This window comes from Saimiri boliviensis, chromosome 16 (assembly GCF_048565385.1).
Source record: "Saimiri boliviensis isolate mSaiBol1 chromosome 16, mSaiBol1.pri, whole genome shotgun sequence".
In the NCBI taxonomy this organism is placed as follows: domain Eukaryota; kingdom Metazoa; phylum Chordata; class Mammalia; order Primates; family Cebidae; genus Saimiri; species Saimiri boliviensis.
This window is the reverse complement of record NC_133464.1, coordinates 69678538-69695999: the sequence shown is the minus strand read 5'-3', so window position 1 is coordinate 69695999 and position 17462 is coordinate 69678538. Positions and strand designations below refer to the sequence as shown.

Below are 17462 nucleotides of genomic sequence, written 5' to 3'. Positions count from 1 at the left end.
ATTCATAGATCTGCCATATCCTTAGGAGAATTTACTGCCTGAGCTGTAATGAGATTTCCTCTAGGTTTCTCCAGATGGTATGTTTGATTTGTTAAGTCAGGCTAGCAAGTTGGGAGCATGAGGAGGACAGGAGGTCAGGAACATCAGGCCCCCATCTTCTCAGAATTCTTCCTAAATATTTTATTTCATGTTGTTGTTGCTTGTTAGTGTTTTTTGTTTGTGTTTTGTTTATTATCAGCTTTTAAAAGAGCTGAGAAGCAACCCCAAATCTGTGGCTGGAGGATAGTCTTAGAATCCTCCTTGCTTATAATTTTTAAAGTAAGACTTTTTCCCCCTTTCATAGGAAGACTTACTGTCTAGGGGAAGAAAAAGCTTTTGTTACAGAGACCATCCCCGTGCCTCATAATCTGTGCCACTACAAGGAAAGACTCCATGATGAAGAGCTAAGAGTCTGAGGTAGTCTACTTCTACTCTCATCAGTGTTATTCTTCTAAAATGTTTTCTTTCTGTGTTTTATTTTAGATCGAAGCACATTTGGACACACTTATAAATGAGCAAGCCTCTTACGTTTTAACTAGGGTAGGGTTGAGTAACATCTATAACACTGTACAGCAACACAAACCAGAGCAAGTAAGTGCATAGATATTCCTTCCTAATTCTAAGAACATGCCAATTTAGAGTATGGCTTCTAGAGCTTCACTCTGGATTCCTGGCTCTACCACATATTAGCTATGTTTTCCTCGGAAAGTGACTTACTTTTCTGTATCTGTTTCCTTACCTGTGGATTGGGGGTAATAATAGTATCTGTGTGATAGGGTTTTTCTTAAGATTAAAAGACATATACATTATTGTTCTTAGATGACTTCCTGAAATATGGTAGAGTGCCCCAAAGTATTAACCATTTTTTTTATTACACATAGTTTTTGTTAAAAGTAATGAAAATATACAAAAATTAGTATTATAGAATGTCTAAAGGATATTCATACTGGCAAATTTTTCAGATTCCTATGTCACTGTTAGTTAATTGAATGCATAGATTACTGTATAAATAGCAGTCATCTTCTTCTTAATTTAGCAAATAGTTGCCCATTACTTTGAGAAGATAGTCACTTCTGGGGCCAATATATGGTTTTGTTAAATTATAGAACCCTAGTAGAAAAAAAGAAGTGACGGGAACCCTAGAAAATCGTGTAAGCCATCTTTCTTTAGAAAGCAAAGAATTCTTTCCAATGACATTAACATAAAGACTGTATTAGGACTCAGGAACTCTTAAATGAAGCTCTTAAAACACAACTTTTCAATTTTTTCTTGCTAAAGTGATAAGCAAATTTCTACCAATAGGAACCAATTTTGCTGCCTTTCTGTACTTTCTAAAAGTATCAAAGTGAAATTGTTCAAGGCTCCATGTGTCACTGGCATCTTCCAGTGCTTCATTACCTTCTTTTTCTTGGGTATGAGTAAACTTGAAGTATCATGATATTTCCATTGTTAATAAACTCAAACGCCTCTTGCTCCCTCCAACAAGTCATAGTCCCTGATCTTACTGAGGTCGAAGAAATTACGTTAGAGTTATTTGCAAATAAGCTAAATGATTTTCCAAATTTGGGCAGTGCATAATGGACTATATTCACTAAATGAAATGAAATGAAATGAAATGTATGTCTCCTTTTTTACATCTTGATTCTGCTTTTTTTTTTAAAAAAAAAATAGGGCTCTTTAGCTAATATGCCCAACCTAGATTCTGTGACACTGAAGGCTGCAATGGTAAGTACATAATAAAACATTTCACTTTAGATTTTCTTATGGATCAATATTCTTCATTTTTTGCTGTGTGATAATTTTGTTCTGGGTGATATTTTTTATCTCTTGATATGCTCTTTAACATTGGGTCCAATAATAATGACTGAGCCTGTATTCCAGAGTGTTCAGGCCAAGTCTTAAATTCATACTAGTGTTCCGTTAAACCCAGATAGTCTCCTCATTACTGTTTAGGATTACTGTTTACTCTTTATTTTTAGAGTTTTATTCCTAATTTAATGGAGAAACAGGAATGACACATATGAAGAAATTAGGCTGTATATCATTATAAACTTGTTACTACCATAATCCTTGGTTTAAAGTTCTTGACTTTTTCCTGATATCAAAATCGAAATTAGATTCTACTCTTAAAACAGTTTGTTACTCATCAGTGTGAGTTGCACTGAATTTCCACTTTACCTTCTTTTCAAGGGAAGACCTTGTAAAGAAGGTCTTTTTGCATGATCGCTACTTTTTGTAGTGTGTTTCTGTGTCTTAAATATATACTTTTCTTATAAGCATAACCATTCATTGTATGATATTTAAGTCATATAGCTCTGTCCTTCATAGGAATGATCCCTTTTGGAAGCTTTATGATAGTACTACTAGTAATGGTAATAATAATAATAACAAGGAACAACAGCCATTAACGTTTACTGAGCATAGCAAGTGTTTTTCTTGTATTAAGTCTTTAATCCTCATGACAAGTCCATTGAATCCAGGAAGTTGGCCTCCAGAGCTTATGGGCTTGACTACTGTACTAACCTACTGATCCTAAGTAAAATACTCGCATATACTCACTACCATAATGGCTTGACTTTCCTGGATAGTTCTCTAGGATAGTTTTTTGATGCCAGGGCTTTCCTATATATTATCTTCCAGAACTCAAGTTAACTGAAAATAAAAGGATAGGCCCATATGATACCTAAAGATGCAAAGAAGAAGGTAGAGCTATCTATATAATTATTGAAGTAGAATTTAAAAAGACTAAATGTGACAAACAAGAAACATTATGTCATGATAAAAGACACTGTAGAATTAACAGTTATAATTTCTATATATAAAACAAAATATAATAGCAAAAATTAGAAATGCAAAGAAAATTCAATGTTAAAAAGTTTAAAAATAGATGAAAATGAATTTTAGATTAAGAGATATGTTTTTTAAGAAGTTATATATACACTCACCATACTATCCAGTAAAATTCCACATCAAGTATTTACCCTCCAAAAAATGAAGATCTATGTTCACACTTAAGTCTGTAACAGTAGTTAATATCAAATGTGTGTTTCCTTCCTTGGTTTCTCCTTCTCTCTTGACATACATCCACTCTGTAATACAACTCATAAAATATTTTTAAGTGCCATTAAAAATTCTTAATGCTTCTGGTGTTAATATTCAAAACAATTAAAGTCAATATATGATGTCTCTAAAGAAGCAAATCTCACTTGAATTTTGTATTTAATAAGTTATTATATACAACCATTTGTTGTCTCCATTTAGGGGTTTCTAAGGCACTTCAGTTCAGCATGTCCAAAACTGACCCTGCCCATTATACCCCAACCTAAGTCCTCTTCCAGGCACTCTTAACTCAGAAAATTGTAAGACCTTATGTCTGTTTATCATTGAAATAGTTATTAGCCAAGTTTCTGCTGTTTTTTAAGCATCATACTAAGAACTGGGATGAAAACAGATATGATCTAGTAAGGGATACAGCTGCGACACAATTAAATAAATGGATGACGAGTACAGTTACGTGTCATGATAATATGGCGAATTAATTTCTACAGATCCAAAATCTGAGAGTCAACCTCTTCATTCTGTTAATAGCCAAGTCCTGATGGTCCTCAAATATTTTCCTTCTTTCACCTTGATTGCCCCATAGTCTAAAAATGCTGCACTGCGTACCTAATTGGTGTCCTTGCATGTGTTATTGCAATCTTCCATTCTGTTCTTCTTCCTATGGGCAGATTTAGCTTCGTAAAACTTAAATCAGATTTCTCCCTTATTTAACTTCAATAGTTTACTAATGCTTTTAAAATTATTAAAATCCTTAAGTAAGCATGCCAGTCCTACATGATCTCTACTTTTCTAGCAGTTTTCCTATCCACCTCAAGCCTTCATGCTGTCTCCTCTCCCTAAACCTCCTCACCCATCCATCCACTTACTTAATTTATATTCAACTTTAAGGTTTCACTTCAAATGTCCTTTCCTGAGAGATGCTTTTGCCAAATCCACAGACTAAGTCCTTGATTTATGCTTTATAATACCTTGTTTTGTTCCTTAATAGCATTTAACAAAGTTTGTAATTATATATTTATTTATATTATTATCAGTTTAATGCCTCTCTGCCATAAGCTTTATGAAGCTAAGGACTGTACTTCCATTCCTTAATATAGTACCGTTTCAATGGTAGGTATTGGTTGAACTAATGAATGGATTAATGAACAAATGAACAAATACAGTAAAATCAAGAAACAAAGTAGACCTGAAACCTGATGAGTTTACTTTTTGTTAATATTATTACTTAAAAGCTCAGTGAGGAAGACTAAAATGAATGGTTTGGATTCAGGACTTTAAAAGTAAATATTGTTAATATTGACTAATTACAAATTTGATAGTTTTAGGGAGTTTTAGTTAAAATGTTTAGGAAATAATTCACAATTTGAACACAACAATCTAGCTATTTGGAGTGTGGAATTTTTCTCATATATTTCTTTCTTTTTTTTTTTATTTTTATTTTTTTTTAAGACGGAGTCTTGCTCTGTCACCAGGCTAGAGTGCAGTGGTGTAATCTTGGCTCACTGCAACCTCTGCCTCCTGAGTTCAAGCAATTCTTCCGCCTCAGTCTCCTGAGTAGCTAGGACCACAGGCATGTGCCACCATGCCTGGCTAATTTTTTTGTATTTTTAGTAGAGAAAAGGTTTCACAATGTCAGCCAGGATGGTCTCGATCTCCTGACCTCGTGATCCGCCCACTTCGGCCTCCCAAAGTGCTAGGATTACAGGTGTGAGCCACTGCGACTGGTCTCATATATTTAATTCTTAAAAGAGGTGTTTATGTTTGAGATATTTGTTAGCAAATATATGTACTTTATATTTTGTATTTCTCTGTTTCATTTAGGTTCAGTTTGATCGTTTTCTGTCAGCCCCAGACAACCTGTTAATGCCACAGCTGAACTTTCTTCTAAGTGCCACAGTGAAGTAAGTATTTTTGGTCCCAAGTAGCTGGTAAAGATTCATATATTTTTAAACATCAAGTACATTTTTTGGAAAAAATTTATTTTTAAGAATAGACAATTTACCATTGAAATCTATAGTTCTCAACATTTCTTCTGCCTCAGGATGCCAAAGGATGTGATCTGAACATATCTGTATTTATTACATGTCTATATGTCACTCCAAAATCTCTAATTAGTAAATGATTTTTTAAAATTACTTTGAATATAATTGAAGCTATATAGCTGCAATACCAAATTTCCTTATGTTAACAAACATGTCAGAACAATGTTGAATATGTTATGGAAAATCAATAAAGTATTCATTGTGCAATGTAGATGAACTGTTTTATAGACTATTTTGAACCTAAGGTGGTTTTCTGTAGCTGTAAAATTACTTGATAATCATTTATCAAGAATGTATTCAGAGCACAGAACCATACAGGTAAACATTAGAATATAATAATTAGAAGAAACAGAGATTGAGATTATATAATCTGACTTTCTTGATTTTAAGAAAAATATTGGCAAAATTGTCTATAGGTAAGAAATTAGGCAACATTATCTACACATTTCTTTTTCTTTCTATTCAAACAGCAGTGCAGTAAGTGTATTCCTGTTACATAACAGGCAGTAGGAGCTAAGGTTTAAAAGACATTTGGACTGTTTTCATGGAGCTTATAGCCTAATAGGTCAGTTAAACATGTGAACAAATATTTATATGAAAATGTACAGTAAGGAAAGAACTGTTGAAGAGAATATTTCCCATATCCAAAAGGATGTAATGGTATAGAGGTGATATATGCTTATTTTCTGTTCTGGAGCATAGAACTACAGCAAAAAAAAACAGAGCAAGGAAGCAGCTTTTTAACTCACCATGCAGAATTTGATGTCAAAAGACTTAAGAGATTACCAAAGAAACTGTTATGCTATGACTCAGGTTGTGTGTGCTTCTTAAATTGTTAAATTTTTAACTGAATACTGTAATTCTTTTTAACTTAACCGTATCTCAGTACTTAATATTTGAATGTTGTTAGCAGTGTCACTACAACTGTGAAATCTACTGTTATTCTCTTTATAATGCAATGATTGAAGATAAATTTTAATATACTTTAAAGGATGACATGTAGCCCAGATGCTGTGAAGCAGGGGTCCCCAACCTCCAGGCCAGAAACCCCAGTCTGTGGCCCGTTAGGAGCATGAACCCTACTGTGAATTGCACCTCGAATGATCTAGGTGGTGCGCTCCTTATGAGAAGGAATAGTTTCATCCCAAAACCATCCCCCAACCCTCGGCCACAGAAAAATTGTCTTCTATGAAACCAGTCCCTGCTGCCAAAAACATTGGGAACTGCTGCTATAAAGGAAACAGATGGATTTGGCTCTAAAACATTTTAAGGTTTTTACAGAAAAAGATAATATAAACTAAGTTAAAATATAAACAATAATATGGAAAAATACTTGCAAAATATGTTACAGATACATTATTCTTAATATATTATCCTTAATGTGTAGTAAGATCCTATAAATTAATACAAATTGGAGAAAAACAGACACTGAATGGACAATTCACAGAAGTAATGCAAATGGCAAGTAAATATATGAGGAAATAGTAATTATCAAAAAATGCAAACTGAAACAGCAATGAGCACTTTTATCTATCAGACTGCTGGTAATAAAACATTTATTACATACTAATGGAACAGATCTGAGAAAATGGGCATTTTCACACTTTTTTAGTGAGAGTATAAGTTAGTACAATCTTTTCAAAAAGCAATTTGGCAACATTCCACAAAATTTCAAAATTATACATTCTTAGACTCTTCTAAAATTTTATTTTTCTTTCTTAGTCTTGGTAACAGTTTAAAAAAACTGTTGAACCAGTGGTGGGGTTGAGTAGTGTATGTGGGTCTATTTGAGTTCTTTGTAAAACCTCTCAGATTTTCTAAAGCTTAAATTATTTTTGAAATTAAATGTTTATCTTCTATTATTGAAGAGAATATTTTAGTTTCCCATTTACTCTTATTAACCTATTGCCTAACAGTAACAATGTAAACTTTGTTTTTATTATCAGACAAATGAACAAATTTTGGTACTTTTTTTAATGTGAATTTTTAATTTAGTTTTTTTTTTAATATAATTTTATGGTATGTGCCTAACATCCTGTTATAAATCCTTACTAATTATAATGACATTTAAAATTGAGATATACATATTATCTTTATAAGTATTAATAGTACAAACAAGAATTTGAAATTGCTTAGTACCTGTTTAACTACCTCTGTTTTTATTCAGAAATATTTTAAAATGTTATTTGCAAAATATTATAAAATTAAATGTGATCTGTTATATAATTTTCAATATTTGTTTAGAAGAACAGAAATTATGGTATATATTTAGCTACTTATTTTCAAAATCAGGATTGCTTTGAAAATATAGGGCATTTTACACATTTAAGATTTAACCTCAGGCCCGGTGCGGTGGCTCATGCCTTTAATTCCAGCACTTTGGGAGGCCGAGGTGGGCAGATCATGAGGTCAGAAGTTCGAGACTAGCTGGCCAATATGGTGAAACCCCATTTTTACTAAAAATACAAAAATTAGCCAGGCATGGTGGCTAATTAGCCAGGCATGGCTACACCTGTAGCCCCAGCTACTCAGGAGGATGAGGCAGGAGAATCACCTGAACCAGCAGGCAGAGGTTGCAGTCAGTCGAGATCGCACCACTGCTCTCTAGCCTGGGTGACAGAGAGAGACTTCATCTTAAAAAAAAAGATTTAACATTAAAGCATATTTTTATTGTTTTACTTTTTTGAGATGGAATTTGGCTCTGTCACCCAGGCTGGAGTGCAATGGTGCCATCTTGGCACACTGCAGTCTCCATCTCCCAGTTCAAGTGATTCTCCCAACTCAGCTTCCCAAGTAACTGGGACTACGGGCTTGCGCCACCATGCCTGGATAATTTTTGTAGTTATATTAGAGACGGGGTCTCACCATGTTGGCCAGGCTGGTCTTGAACTCCTGACCTCAAATGATCCACCTGCCTCGGTCTACGAAAGTGCTGGGATTACAGTCATGAGCCACCACTCCTGCCCTAAAGCAGGCTTTTAAATTGCATGTATACTATCTGTTTTTGTTTTTTCATATTCTCTTCTCCTGAACTTTATCTTCACAGTTGTAATACCTTTGGGACAACTGTAACTCATGTCTCCCTTTTTACTGTCTTGTCTTAGTTTGATTGACTTTCAACGAGATTTCGATTGAGCACCTTAGCCTTGGAATAAGCTATTGAATAAATTTAAGTAGCTAGGAAACAAGGTGGTATTGAAAATAGGGAAAAGAAATGGAAAAGAAAATGGTTTTAAAGAATTCTTCCCTTTGGAATTAATTCGAAGCTGTATTTTCAATGTAAAACCTCCGATATTCACCTTCTATTAGTACTTTGGACTATAGAGATTCTTTGGACTATAGAAACCACAATTGTGCATATATAAAATGTTCTCAATAAATCTTTGCTTATTGTACATAGTTACTTCTATAATAACTTAAGAAATAAAGAGAATGTAGATGCTTTCTAAAGTGAGCATATGGAAAAGTGAATAAAATTTGGTAACTTTCATTCAAGATGTTTTCTCTATTATAGAAGTAATACACTAGAAGCAAAGCATGCATCTATAATGGAGCAATTTTTTTAGAGAAATCGAAAAATTTTTTTTCTTTTAACTACCTTCCTTTATTCACCTGTACAATCAGGAATATCCATATAAACCAAAATAAAGCAAGTTTGGGGTGAAATAAAAAAAAAAAAAACTACCAGGAAAAGAACTACTGGACAGCTGTGAACTGAGTGCTTTAGAGACCTCAGAAAGTCCAAACCTTAAAAGCAGGGTTAATCTAGTCCTACAGGAAAGGCTACTATATTAGTCAGGGTTCTTCAGAGAGACAAAACCAAGAGAAAGAGACGCACACACAGGAGGCTGTCTGCCAGCTGGAGAACCAAGGAAGCTGGTGGTGTGGCTCAGTCCAGGTCCAAAAGCCTCAGAACAAGGGAAGCTGATGGTGTAACTCTCAGTCTGAGGCCAAAGCCTGAGAACCCACTTACAGGAGACTACTGGTGCAAGTCCTGGAGTCCAAAGGCTGGAGAACCTGGAATTCCTATGTCCAAGGGAAGGAAAAGAAAGAATACCGTAGCTGCAAGAGAGAAAAAAGCAAATTTGCTGTTCCTCTGCCTTTTTGTTCCATTCAGGCCTTCAGCTGATTGGATGGAAACTGCCCCATTGATGGTGAATCTTCTTCACTCAGTCTCCTAACTTACATGCAGTCACTTATGGAAACACCCTCACAGACAGACCCAGAAACTATGCTTTATCAACTAACTAGGTATCCCTTATCCAGTCAAGTTAACCCTTAAAATTAACCATCACAGCTACTTTAGATTCATACTAATTAAGCTTAAAAACAAGGCTTTAAATGATCAACTTTATCTGTAATTAAATTAACTGCCTTCTGGAATAAAACGTAACATACTTAAAGATGACAGTTAAAGACAATCAACAGTGTAACATCTATAATGCTAAACATGCAATAAAATACTATTTCAGTGAAGAACCAGGAAAATATGAGCTAAACCTAGAAAAAAAATCAATCAATAGAAAAATAGTTACAAATGGTAAAGTTTACAGAATTAACAGGTAAGGTGTTTTTAAAAGCTATTAAAAATGTATTCAATAATTTAAAGGAAAATATGATCTTGAGAGAACAAATAGGGGATTTTACAAAATTAGAATTTTAGACCTCAGAGATGCAGTATATAAAATGAAAAATTCACTGGATTGGCTTATACGCCAGTTGAATACTCCAGAGGGAAAGATCAGTTAACTTTAAGAGAGGACAATAGAAACTGAATCACAGACAGAAAAAAATTAAAAGGCTGGAAAATAGATGGAATCTTAAGAGAACTGTGAGATAATATTAAGCAGTCGAACATGTATAATTAGATATCACAGTGTAATCGAAGCAGAAAAATTTGAATAAAAGGGAATTATTTTTCTAAATGTGATGGCAAATAGGAACCCTTAGACCCAATAAATTAAATACCAAAGCATACCATAATCAAATTATTGAAAACAGTGATAAAGAGAAATTTTAAAAGACATTTGCAGGGAACAATGAAATTACCACTGACTTCTCATTAGAAACAGTACAGACCAGAACACAATAGAATATCATCACCTTTAAAAAGCTGAGTATACAAACAATGTCAGCTTTAAATGATCTATCAAAAGTATCTTTTAAACTGAAAGTGAAATAAATGTTTTGAGATAAACAAAGTAGAGAAAATTTATCCCCAGCATAATGCACTGTAAGAAATGGATACAAAAAGGAAGAATTTTTTTTTTTTTTTTTTTTTTTTTTTTAAGACTGAGTCTTGCTGTGTCACCCAGGCTAGAGTGCAGTGGCATGATCTCGGCTCACTGCAACCTCTGCCTCCTGGGTTCAAGCAATTCTCCTGCCTCAGCCTCCGAAGTAGCTGGGATTACAGGCCCCCACCAACCCGCCTGGCTAATTTTTGTATTTTTAGTAGAAACAGTGTTTTGCCCTGTTGGCCAGGCTGATCTCAAACTCCTGACCTGGTGATATGCCTGCCTCAGCCTCCCAAAGTGCTGGGATTACAGGCGCAAGCCACCGTGCCCAGCCAAAAAGGAAGAATTTGTTAAAACCATTTTCTTTTTCTATTATTTTTCCTAGTATTTTGAGGATTTTTACATCAATATTCATCAGGAATATTGGCCTGTATTTTTGTTTTGCTTTTTTTTTTTCTTCATCTGTCTTTGGTTTTGATATTAGAGTAATACTGGCCTCATAGAATGAGTGTGGAAGTATTCCCTTGTCTTCTATTTCTTGGAATAGTTTGAGTGGAATTGGCATTAGTTCTTCCTTAAGTGTTTGGTAAAATTCAGAATTGAAGCCATCAGTTCCTGGCCTTTTTTTGCTGGGAGACTTTTTATTATGGCTTTGATCTCATTACTTGTTACTGGTCTCTTCAGGTTTTGGATTTCTTCATGGTTCAATCATGGCAGGTTGCATGTGTCTAGGAATTTATTCATTTCTTCAGAGTTTATAGTTGTACATAGTAGCCTGTAATGAGTCTCTGAATTTCTGGGGTATTGACTATAATGTGTCCTTTCATCTCTGATTTTATTTATTTGAGTCTTCGGGTTCTTTTCTTAGTCTGGCTAAAGGTTTGTCAATTTTGTTTATCTTTTCAAAAAATCAACTTTTATTTCATCTCTCTTTTATACTTTTTTTGGTTTCAATTTCATTTATTTCTGCTCCAATCTTCATTTTCTTCTACTAATTTTGGATTTGATTTCCTCTTGCTTTTCTAGTTCTTTAAAATGTGTCATTGGGTTATTTGAAGTTTTTCTACTTTTTTATGTTGGTACTTACAGCTATAAACTTTCCTTTTAATACTGCTTGTGCTGTATCCCATGGGTTTTGGTATGTTGTTTCCATTTTCATTTGTTTCAATAAATTTTTTAATTTCCTTTTTAATTTCTTTCTTGGCCCACTGGTTATTCAGGAAGATATTGTTTAATTTTCATGTGTTTATATAGTTTCCAAAATTCTTCTTGTTATTGATTTTTAGTTATATTTTTGGGGGTCAGAGAAGATACTTAATATAATTTCATCTTTAAAAAATTTTGATGGAGTTTTTTTGTGTCCTATCATATGGTCTCTCCTTGTGAATGATCTGTGGGCTGAAGAGAAAATGTTTATTCTGCAGTCATTGGATGAAATATTCTATAAGTATTGAATAGGTGCATTTGGTCTATAATGCAGATTAAGTCCTATATGTCTTTGTTAATTTTCTGTCTGGGAAATCTGTTCAGTGCTGAAAGTGGAGGGCTGAAGCCTCTAGCTGTTATTGTTTTGGGATCTGCCTCTCTCATTATCTCTAATAATGCTTGCTTTGTATATCTGGGTGCTTCAGTGTTGGGTACTCCCATGTTGGGTGCGTATATGTTTACAATTATTATATCCTCTTGCTGAATTTACTCCTTTATTATTATATAGTGAACTTGTTAGTCTCTTTTTATGTTTGCCTTCAAATCTATTTCGTCTGATATAAATAAGTATAGCTACTCCTATTTTTCCCCCCCACTGGCATGGAGTATCTTTTTCTTTCTTTTTTTCAGCCTATGTCTGCTTTTATAGTTGAAGTATTTTTTTTTTTTTTTTGTAGGCAACAGACCTTTGGATCTTGTTTTTTTAATCCATTCAGCCACTCTGTGACTTTTCGTTGGAGACCATAGTCCATTTACATTGTGTTACTACCGATAAGGACTTACTCTGCTATTTTAAACTTCGTTTTCTAGTTGTTCTGTGGTTTTTACTCCCTTCTTTCCTGTCTTTCTTTTAGTGAAGATGATTTTCTCTGTTGGTATATTTTAATTTCTTGCTTTTTATTTTTTGTATATCAGTTGTATGTTTTTTGACTTGAGGTTAACGTGAATCTTGCAAATAATATCTTACACCCCATTATTTTAAACTGACAACTTAACATTGATTGCATAATCAAACAAGCAAAGAGAAGACCAGTAAAAACTCTTTACCCTTCAACTTCATTGCCCTGCGTTCTAATATTTGGTTGTTTCTACTTATATTTTATTATACTGCCTGTCTCTTGAAATGTAGTATTTTTGATAGGTTCATCTTTTTACTATTTCTACTCAAGATATGAGTAGTTTACACACCACAGTTACAGTTTACAATGTTCTATGTTTTTCCGTGTACTTAGTATTATCAGTGTATTTAGTTCCTTCAGATGATTTCTTATTGCTCATTAATGTCCTTTTCTTTCAGATTAAAGAACTCTCTTTAGCATTTCTTATAGGACACATCTGGTGTTAAGTCCTTTGTTTTTCTTTTCTTTTTTCCTTCTTTCTTTCTTTCTTTTTTTTTTTTTTTTTTTTTGGTCTGGGAAAGCCCTTATTTGTCCTTCATGTTTATAAGATCTTTTCACTGGATATGGTATTCTAGGACAAAAGTTTTTTTTGCCTTCAGCACTTTAAATATGTCATGCCACTCTTCCTGACCTGTAAGTCTGCTGACGGAAGTACTGGAGCTCCTTTCTAGGTTACTTGTTTCTTTTCTCTTGCTGCTTTTACATTCCTTTCTTTTTCTTTGGCCTTTGGGAGTTTGATTATTAAAGGTCTTGAGATCACCTTATTTTGATTACATCCACTTGGTGTTTTGTAACCTTCTTGTGCTTGAATGTTGGTATCTTTCTCTAGGTTTGGGAAGGTCTCTATTATCCCTTCAAATAAACTATCGCTCTCTGCCTCCTCTTTAAGGCCAGCAACTCTTGGATTTGCTCCTTTGAGGCTATTTTTTAGATCTTGTATGCATGCTTTATTCTTTTTTATTCCTTTTTCTTTTGTCTCCTTTTACTGTGCATTTTCAAATATCCTGTCTTAAAGCTCAGTATTTCTTTCTTCTGTTTGATTAATTCTGCAGCTAAGAGACTCTGATGCATTCTTTAGCATGTCATTAGTGTTTTTCAGCTTCAGACTTTCTGCTTGATTCTGATTATTTTAAGCCCTTTGTTAAATTTATCTGATAAGATTCTGAATTTCTTCTTTGTTATCTTGAATTTCATTGCGCTTCCTCAGCACAGCTATTTTGAATTCTCTGTCTGAAAAGTCACACATGTCTGTCACTCTGGGGTTGGTCACTGGTGCCTTGTTCAATTCATTTGGCAAGGTCATGTTTTTTTAAATGGTCTTGACACATGTGGATGTTCATCAGTGTCTGGGCATTGAAGAGGTGGGTATTTATTATAATCTTCACAGTCTGGGCCTTGTACCTGTCCTTCCTGTGAAGGCTTTCCATGTATTCAAGGGGACTTGGGTGTTGTGAGTTAAGTCTTTGGTCATTGCAGCCATATCTGCATTTGGAGGCACCCAAACCCTGTGGCTGTTACAAACACAATGAGTTACTACCTTGGTGGTGTTGGGTGAGATCCAGGAGAGCTTCCTGTATTATCAGGTGTAGACTGTTGTTCTCTTCCTTTACTTTCCCCCAGGCAAAGAGAGTCTCCCTCTCTGTACTGAGCTGCCTGAAGTTGAGGGAGTGGTGACACATGACTCTTTGTGCCACCACCACTGGAAACTGTGCTGGATGAGACCCAAAGCAAGCATAGCATTGGATCTTGCCCAAGGCCCACAGGAATCACTGCCTGGCTACTGCCTATGTTCCCTCAAGGCTCAAGGGCTCTGTAGTCCGCAAGTAATGAATCAGTGAGGCTTGTGTCCTTCCCTTCAGAGCAGTGAGTTTCCCTGTCTGGAATGCAGGAACCTTAAGAATCTATTATATCTGGTTCTGTTCTGCGGTGGCTGAGCTGGCATCCATGACACAAAACAAAGTCCTTCCTATTCTTCTCTCTTACTCAGTTTGGTGTTCCTGCTTTGAGGATGATTGCTGGATGCTTCTGTTTGCTCATCTTGCTCTTAATTGTGGAATGTTTAACACACAGCAATAAAACATGACAACGAAAGTGCAAAAGGTGCAGTGGGAGGGAAGTGGAAGTTTGGTATTGTAATATTCTAAGGATATTAAGTTATCCAGGAAATATATACTGTTGTTCCAAGGTAGATTGTAAACCTTCCCACAACCATTAAAACAAACAAAGTTATTTAACATACCAATAGATAAGATAAAATAGAATGTTAAAAAAGTACTTGTATTAAAAGAAGCTAGAAAAGGGTAAAAGAACAAATGAGATGAATATGAAACAAGTAGCTGGAAGATAGACTTAACTGTAGCCTAATAAGTAACTATACTAAATGTAAAAGTACTACACATTCTAACTAAAAGACAAAATTGTTAGATTGGATAAAAAAGCGTGGTGCAGGGAGATCCAAGATGGCCGAATAGGAACAGCTCTGGAGTGCAGTTCCCAGCGAGAATAATGTAGATGGTGAGGGCTCATCACGTTTCCAAATGAGTTTTTTACTGCCCACAGACCAGGGGATTCCCAGGCTGAAAAGCATCACAAGTTTCCCACACAGCTATGTCAGCCAGTGCCGCCAGTCTCCACACAAAAACTCACAGAAATCTGGGCAGCCATTTCAACTAGCACCTGGAACACCTGAGAGACAAAGCTGCCCATACAACTGAAAAAAAGGGGGCTTGAAACAGATCAAACCAGATGATCTGGCTTAGCGGGTCCCACCTGCACAAAGACCACCAATCTGAAATACTCTGTATTGACAGTTTTGCAGCAAGCGCAGCTGGACCCAGGACAGTCCAGCTCAGTAGGGGGGAAGGGTGTCAGCCACTACTAATTACCAAGGTAGTCCACCATTACCAAGGCAGTCTGCCATTACCGAGGCAGTCCGCCATTACTGAGGCAGTCTGCCATTACCGAGGCAGTCCGCCATTACCGAGGCAGACTGCCATTACCAAGGCAGTTCTAACTGTACCCTCTGTAAACAAAACCACAAGGAAGTTCACACAGCGCTGGACAGAGCCCATGGCAGCTCAGCAATGCCTCTGCTGACAGACTGTGACTAGACTGCCTCCTTGCTGGGCAGGACATCTCTGAAAAAAGGCAACAGCACATCAGGAATTTATAAATAAAGCCCCACCTTCCCAGGACAGAGCACCTGGGAAAAAAGGTGATTATGAGCTCTGCTGCAGCAGACTTAAATGTACCCGCCCAGGAGGTCTGAATGGAACAACAGAGCTCCCAGTTCAGCACTTGAACTCCTCTAAGGGACAGACTGTCTCCTCAAGCAACTCCCTGATCCCCATATATCCAAAGACACCTCATAAAGGAGAGCTCAGGCTGACATCTAGTGGGTACCCTTCTGGGACGAAGATAACAGAAGAAGAAAAAGGCAGCAACCCTTACTGTTTGCAGCTGCCGCAGGTGATCCCAAGCAAGCAGGGTCTGGAGTCGACCAGCAGTCCTACAGCAGAGGGGCCTGACTGTTAGAAGGAAAACTAAAAAACAGAAAGAAATAACTTCAACATCAACAAAAAGGTTGTCCACTCGGAGACCCCATCCGAAAGTCACCAACTACAAAGACCACAGGTAGATAAATCCATGAAGATGGGAAGAAACCAGCGCAAAAAGGATGAAACCACCAAAAATCAGAATGGCTCTCCTACAAGGGGTCACAGCCCCTCACCAGCAAGGGAACAAAGCTGGATGGAGAATGGCTCTGATGAATTGACAGAAACAGGCTTCAGAATGTGGGTAATAACAAACTTCTCTGAGCTAAAAGAACATGTTCTAACCCAATGCAAAGAAACTAAGTACCTTGGAAAAAGGTTAGATGAAATCCTAATATGAATAAACAGCTTAGAGAGGAATATAAATGACTTGATAGAGCTGAAAAACAACACAAGAACTTCACGAAGCACACACAAGTTTCAGTAGCCAAATCGACCAAGCAGAAGAAAGAATATCAGAGATTGAAGATCAACTCAATGAAATAAAATGAGAAGGCAAGATTAAAGAGGGAAAAATGAACAAAGCCTCCAAGAAATATGGGATTATGTGAAAAGACCTAATCTACATTTGATAGGTGTACCTGAATGTGATGGAGAGAATGAATCCAAGCTGGAAAACACTCTTCAGGATATTATCTAGGAGAACTTCCCCAACCTAGCAAGGCAGGCCAACATTCAAGTACAGGAAATACAGCAAATGCCACAAAGATATTCCTCAAAAAGAGCAACCCCAAGGCACATAATCATCAGATTCACCGGGGTTGAAATGAAGGAAAAAAGTGCTAAGGACAGCCAGAGAGGTCGGGTTACCAACAAAGGGAAGCCCATCAGACTCACAGCAGATCTCTCAGCAGAAACCCTACAAGCCAGAAGAAAGTGGAGGCCAATATCCAATATCCTTAAAGAAAAGAACTTTCAAAAAAGTTTTTTCAACTTAAAAAACTTCAACTTTATCAAAGTTCTCATGGAACCATTTCATTAAATATTTATCTAGGAAGAAGTATATGAGAGAGGACTCACAATTTTGAACATCTCCACAATTAGCACCCTGGCCCAAGGTGGCATCATCTGTGCCTGGATTATCACATTAACTTCTCAACTCTTCTGTTTTCACACTTGCCCTCTCCACCACCATTCACCCAACCCCTATAGCCTAAACTGAACCCTCAGCTACAGTGATCCTTTAATAAATTACTTAGTTCAATCCTTTCGATGAATTTATGAATTAGGATCTCTGTTTTACAAAAGAGGATATTAGACTGTTGGTGGGAGTGAAAATTAACTCAACCATTGTGGAAGACAGTGTGGCGATTCCTCAAGGACCTAGAAACAGAAATTCCATTTGACCCAGCAATCCCATTACTGGGTATATATCCAAAGGATTATAAATCGTTCTACTATAAGGAGACATGCACACTAATGTTCATT

At 35.9% G+C, this 17462-nt stretch overlaps 1 protein-coding gene across 3 annotated transcripts in view; it reads left to right on the top strand.

Moving 5' to 3' along the window:
* Positions 1-17462, top strand: part of COG6 (component of oligomeric golgi complex 6) — a 142398-nt gene that overhangs the window by 103782 nt on the left and 21154 nt on the right. For all 3 annotated transcript variants that reach the window (XM_074387813.1, XM_010344945.3, XM_003934395.4), the window contains 3 exons: positions 523-630; positions 1711-1764; positions 4921-5000. In XM_074387813.1, the coding sequence (XP_074243914.1) occupies positions 523-630; positions 1711-1764; positions 4921-5000 (242 nt within the window). The remainder of the gene's footprint in view (positions 1-522; positions 631-1710; positions 1765-4920; positions 5001-17462) is intronic.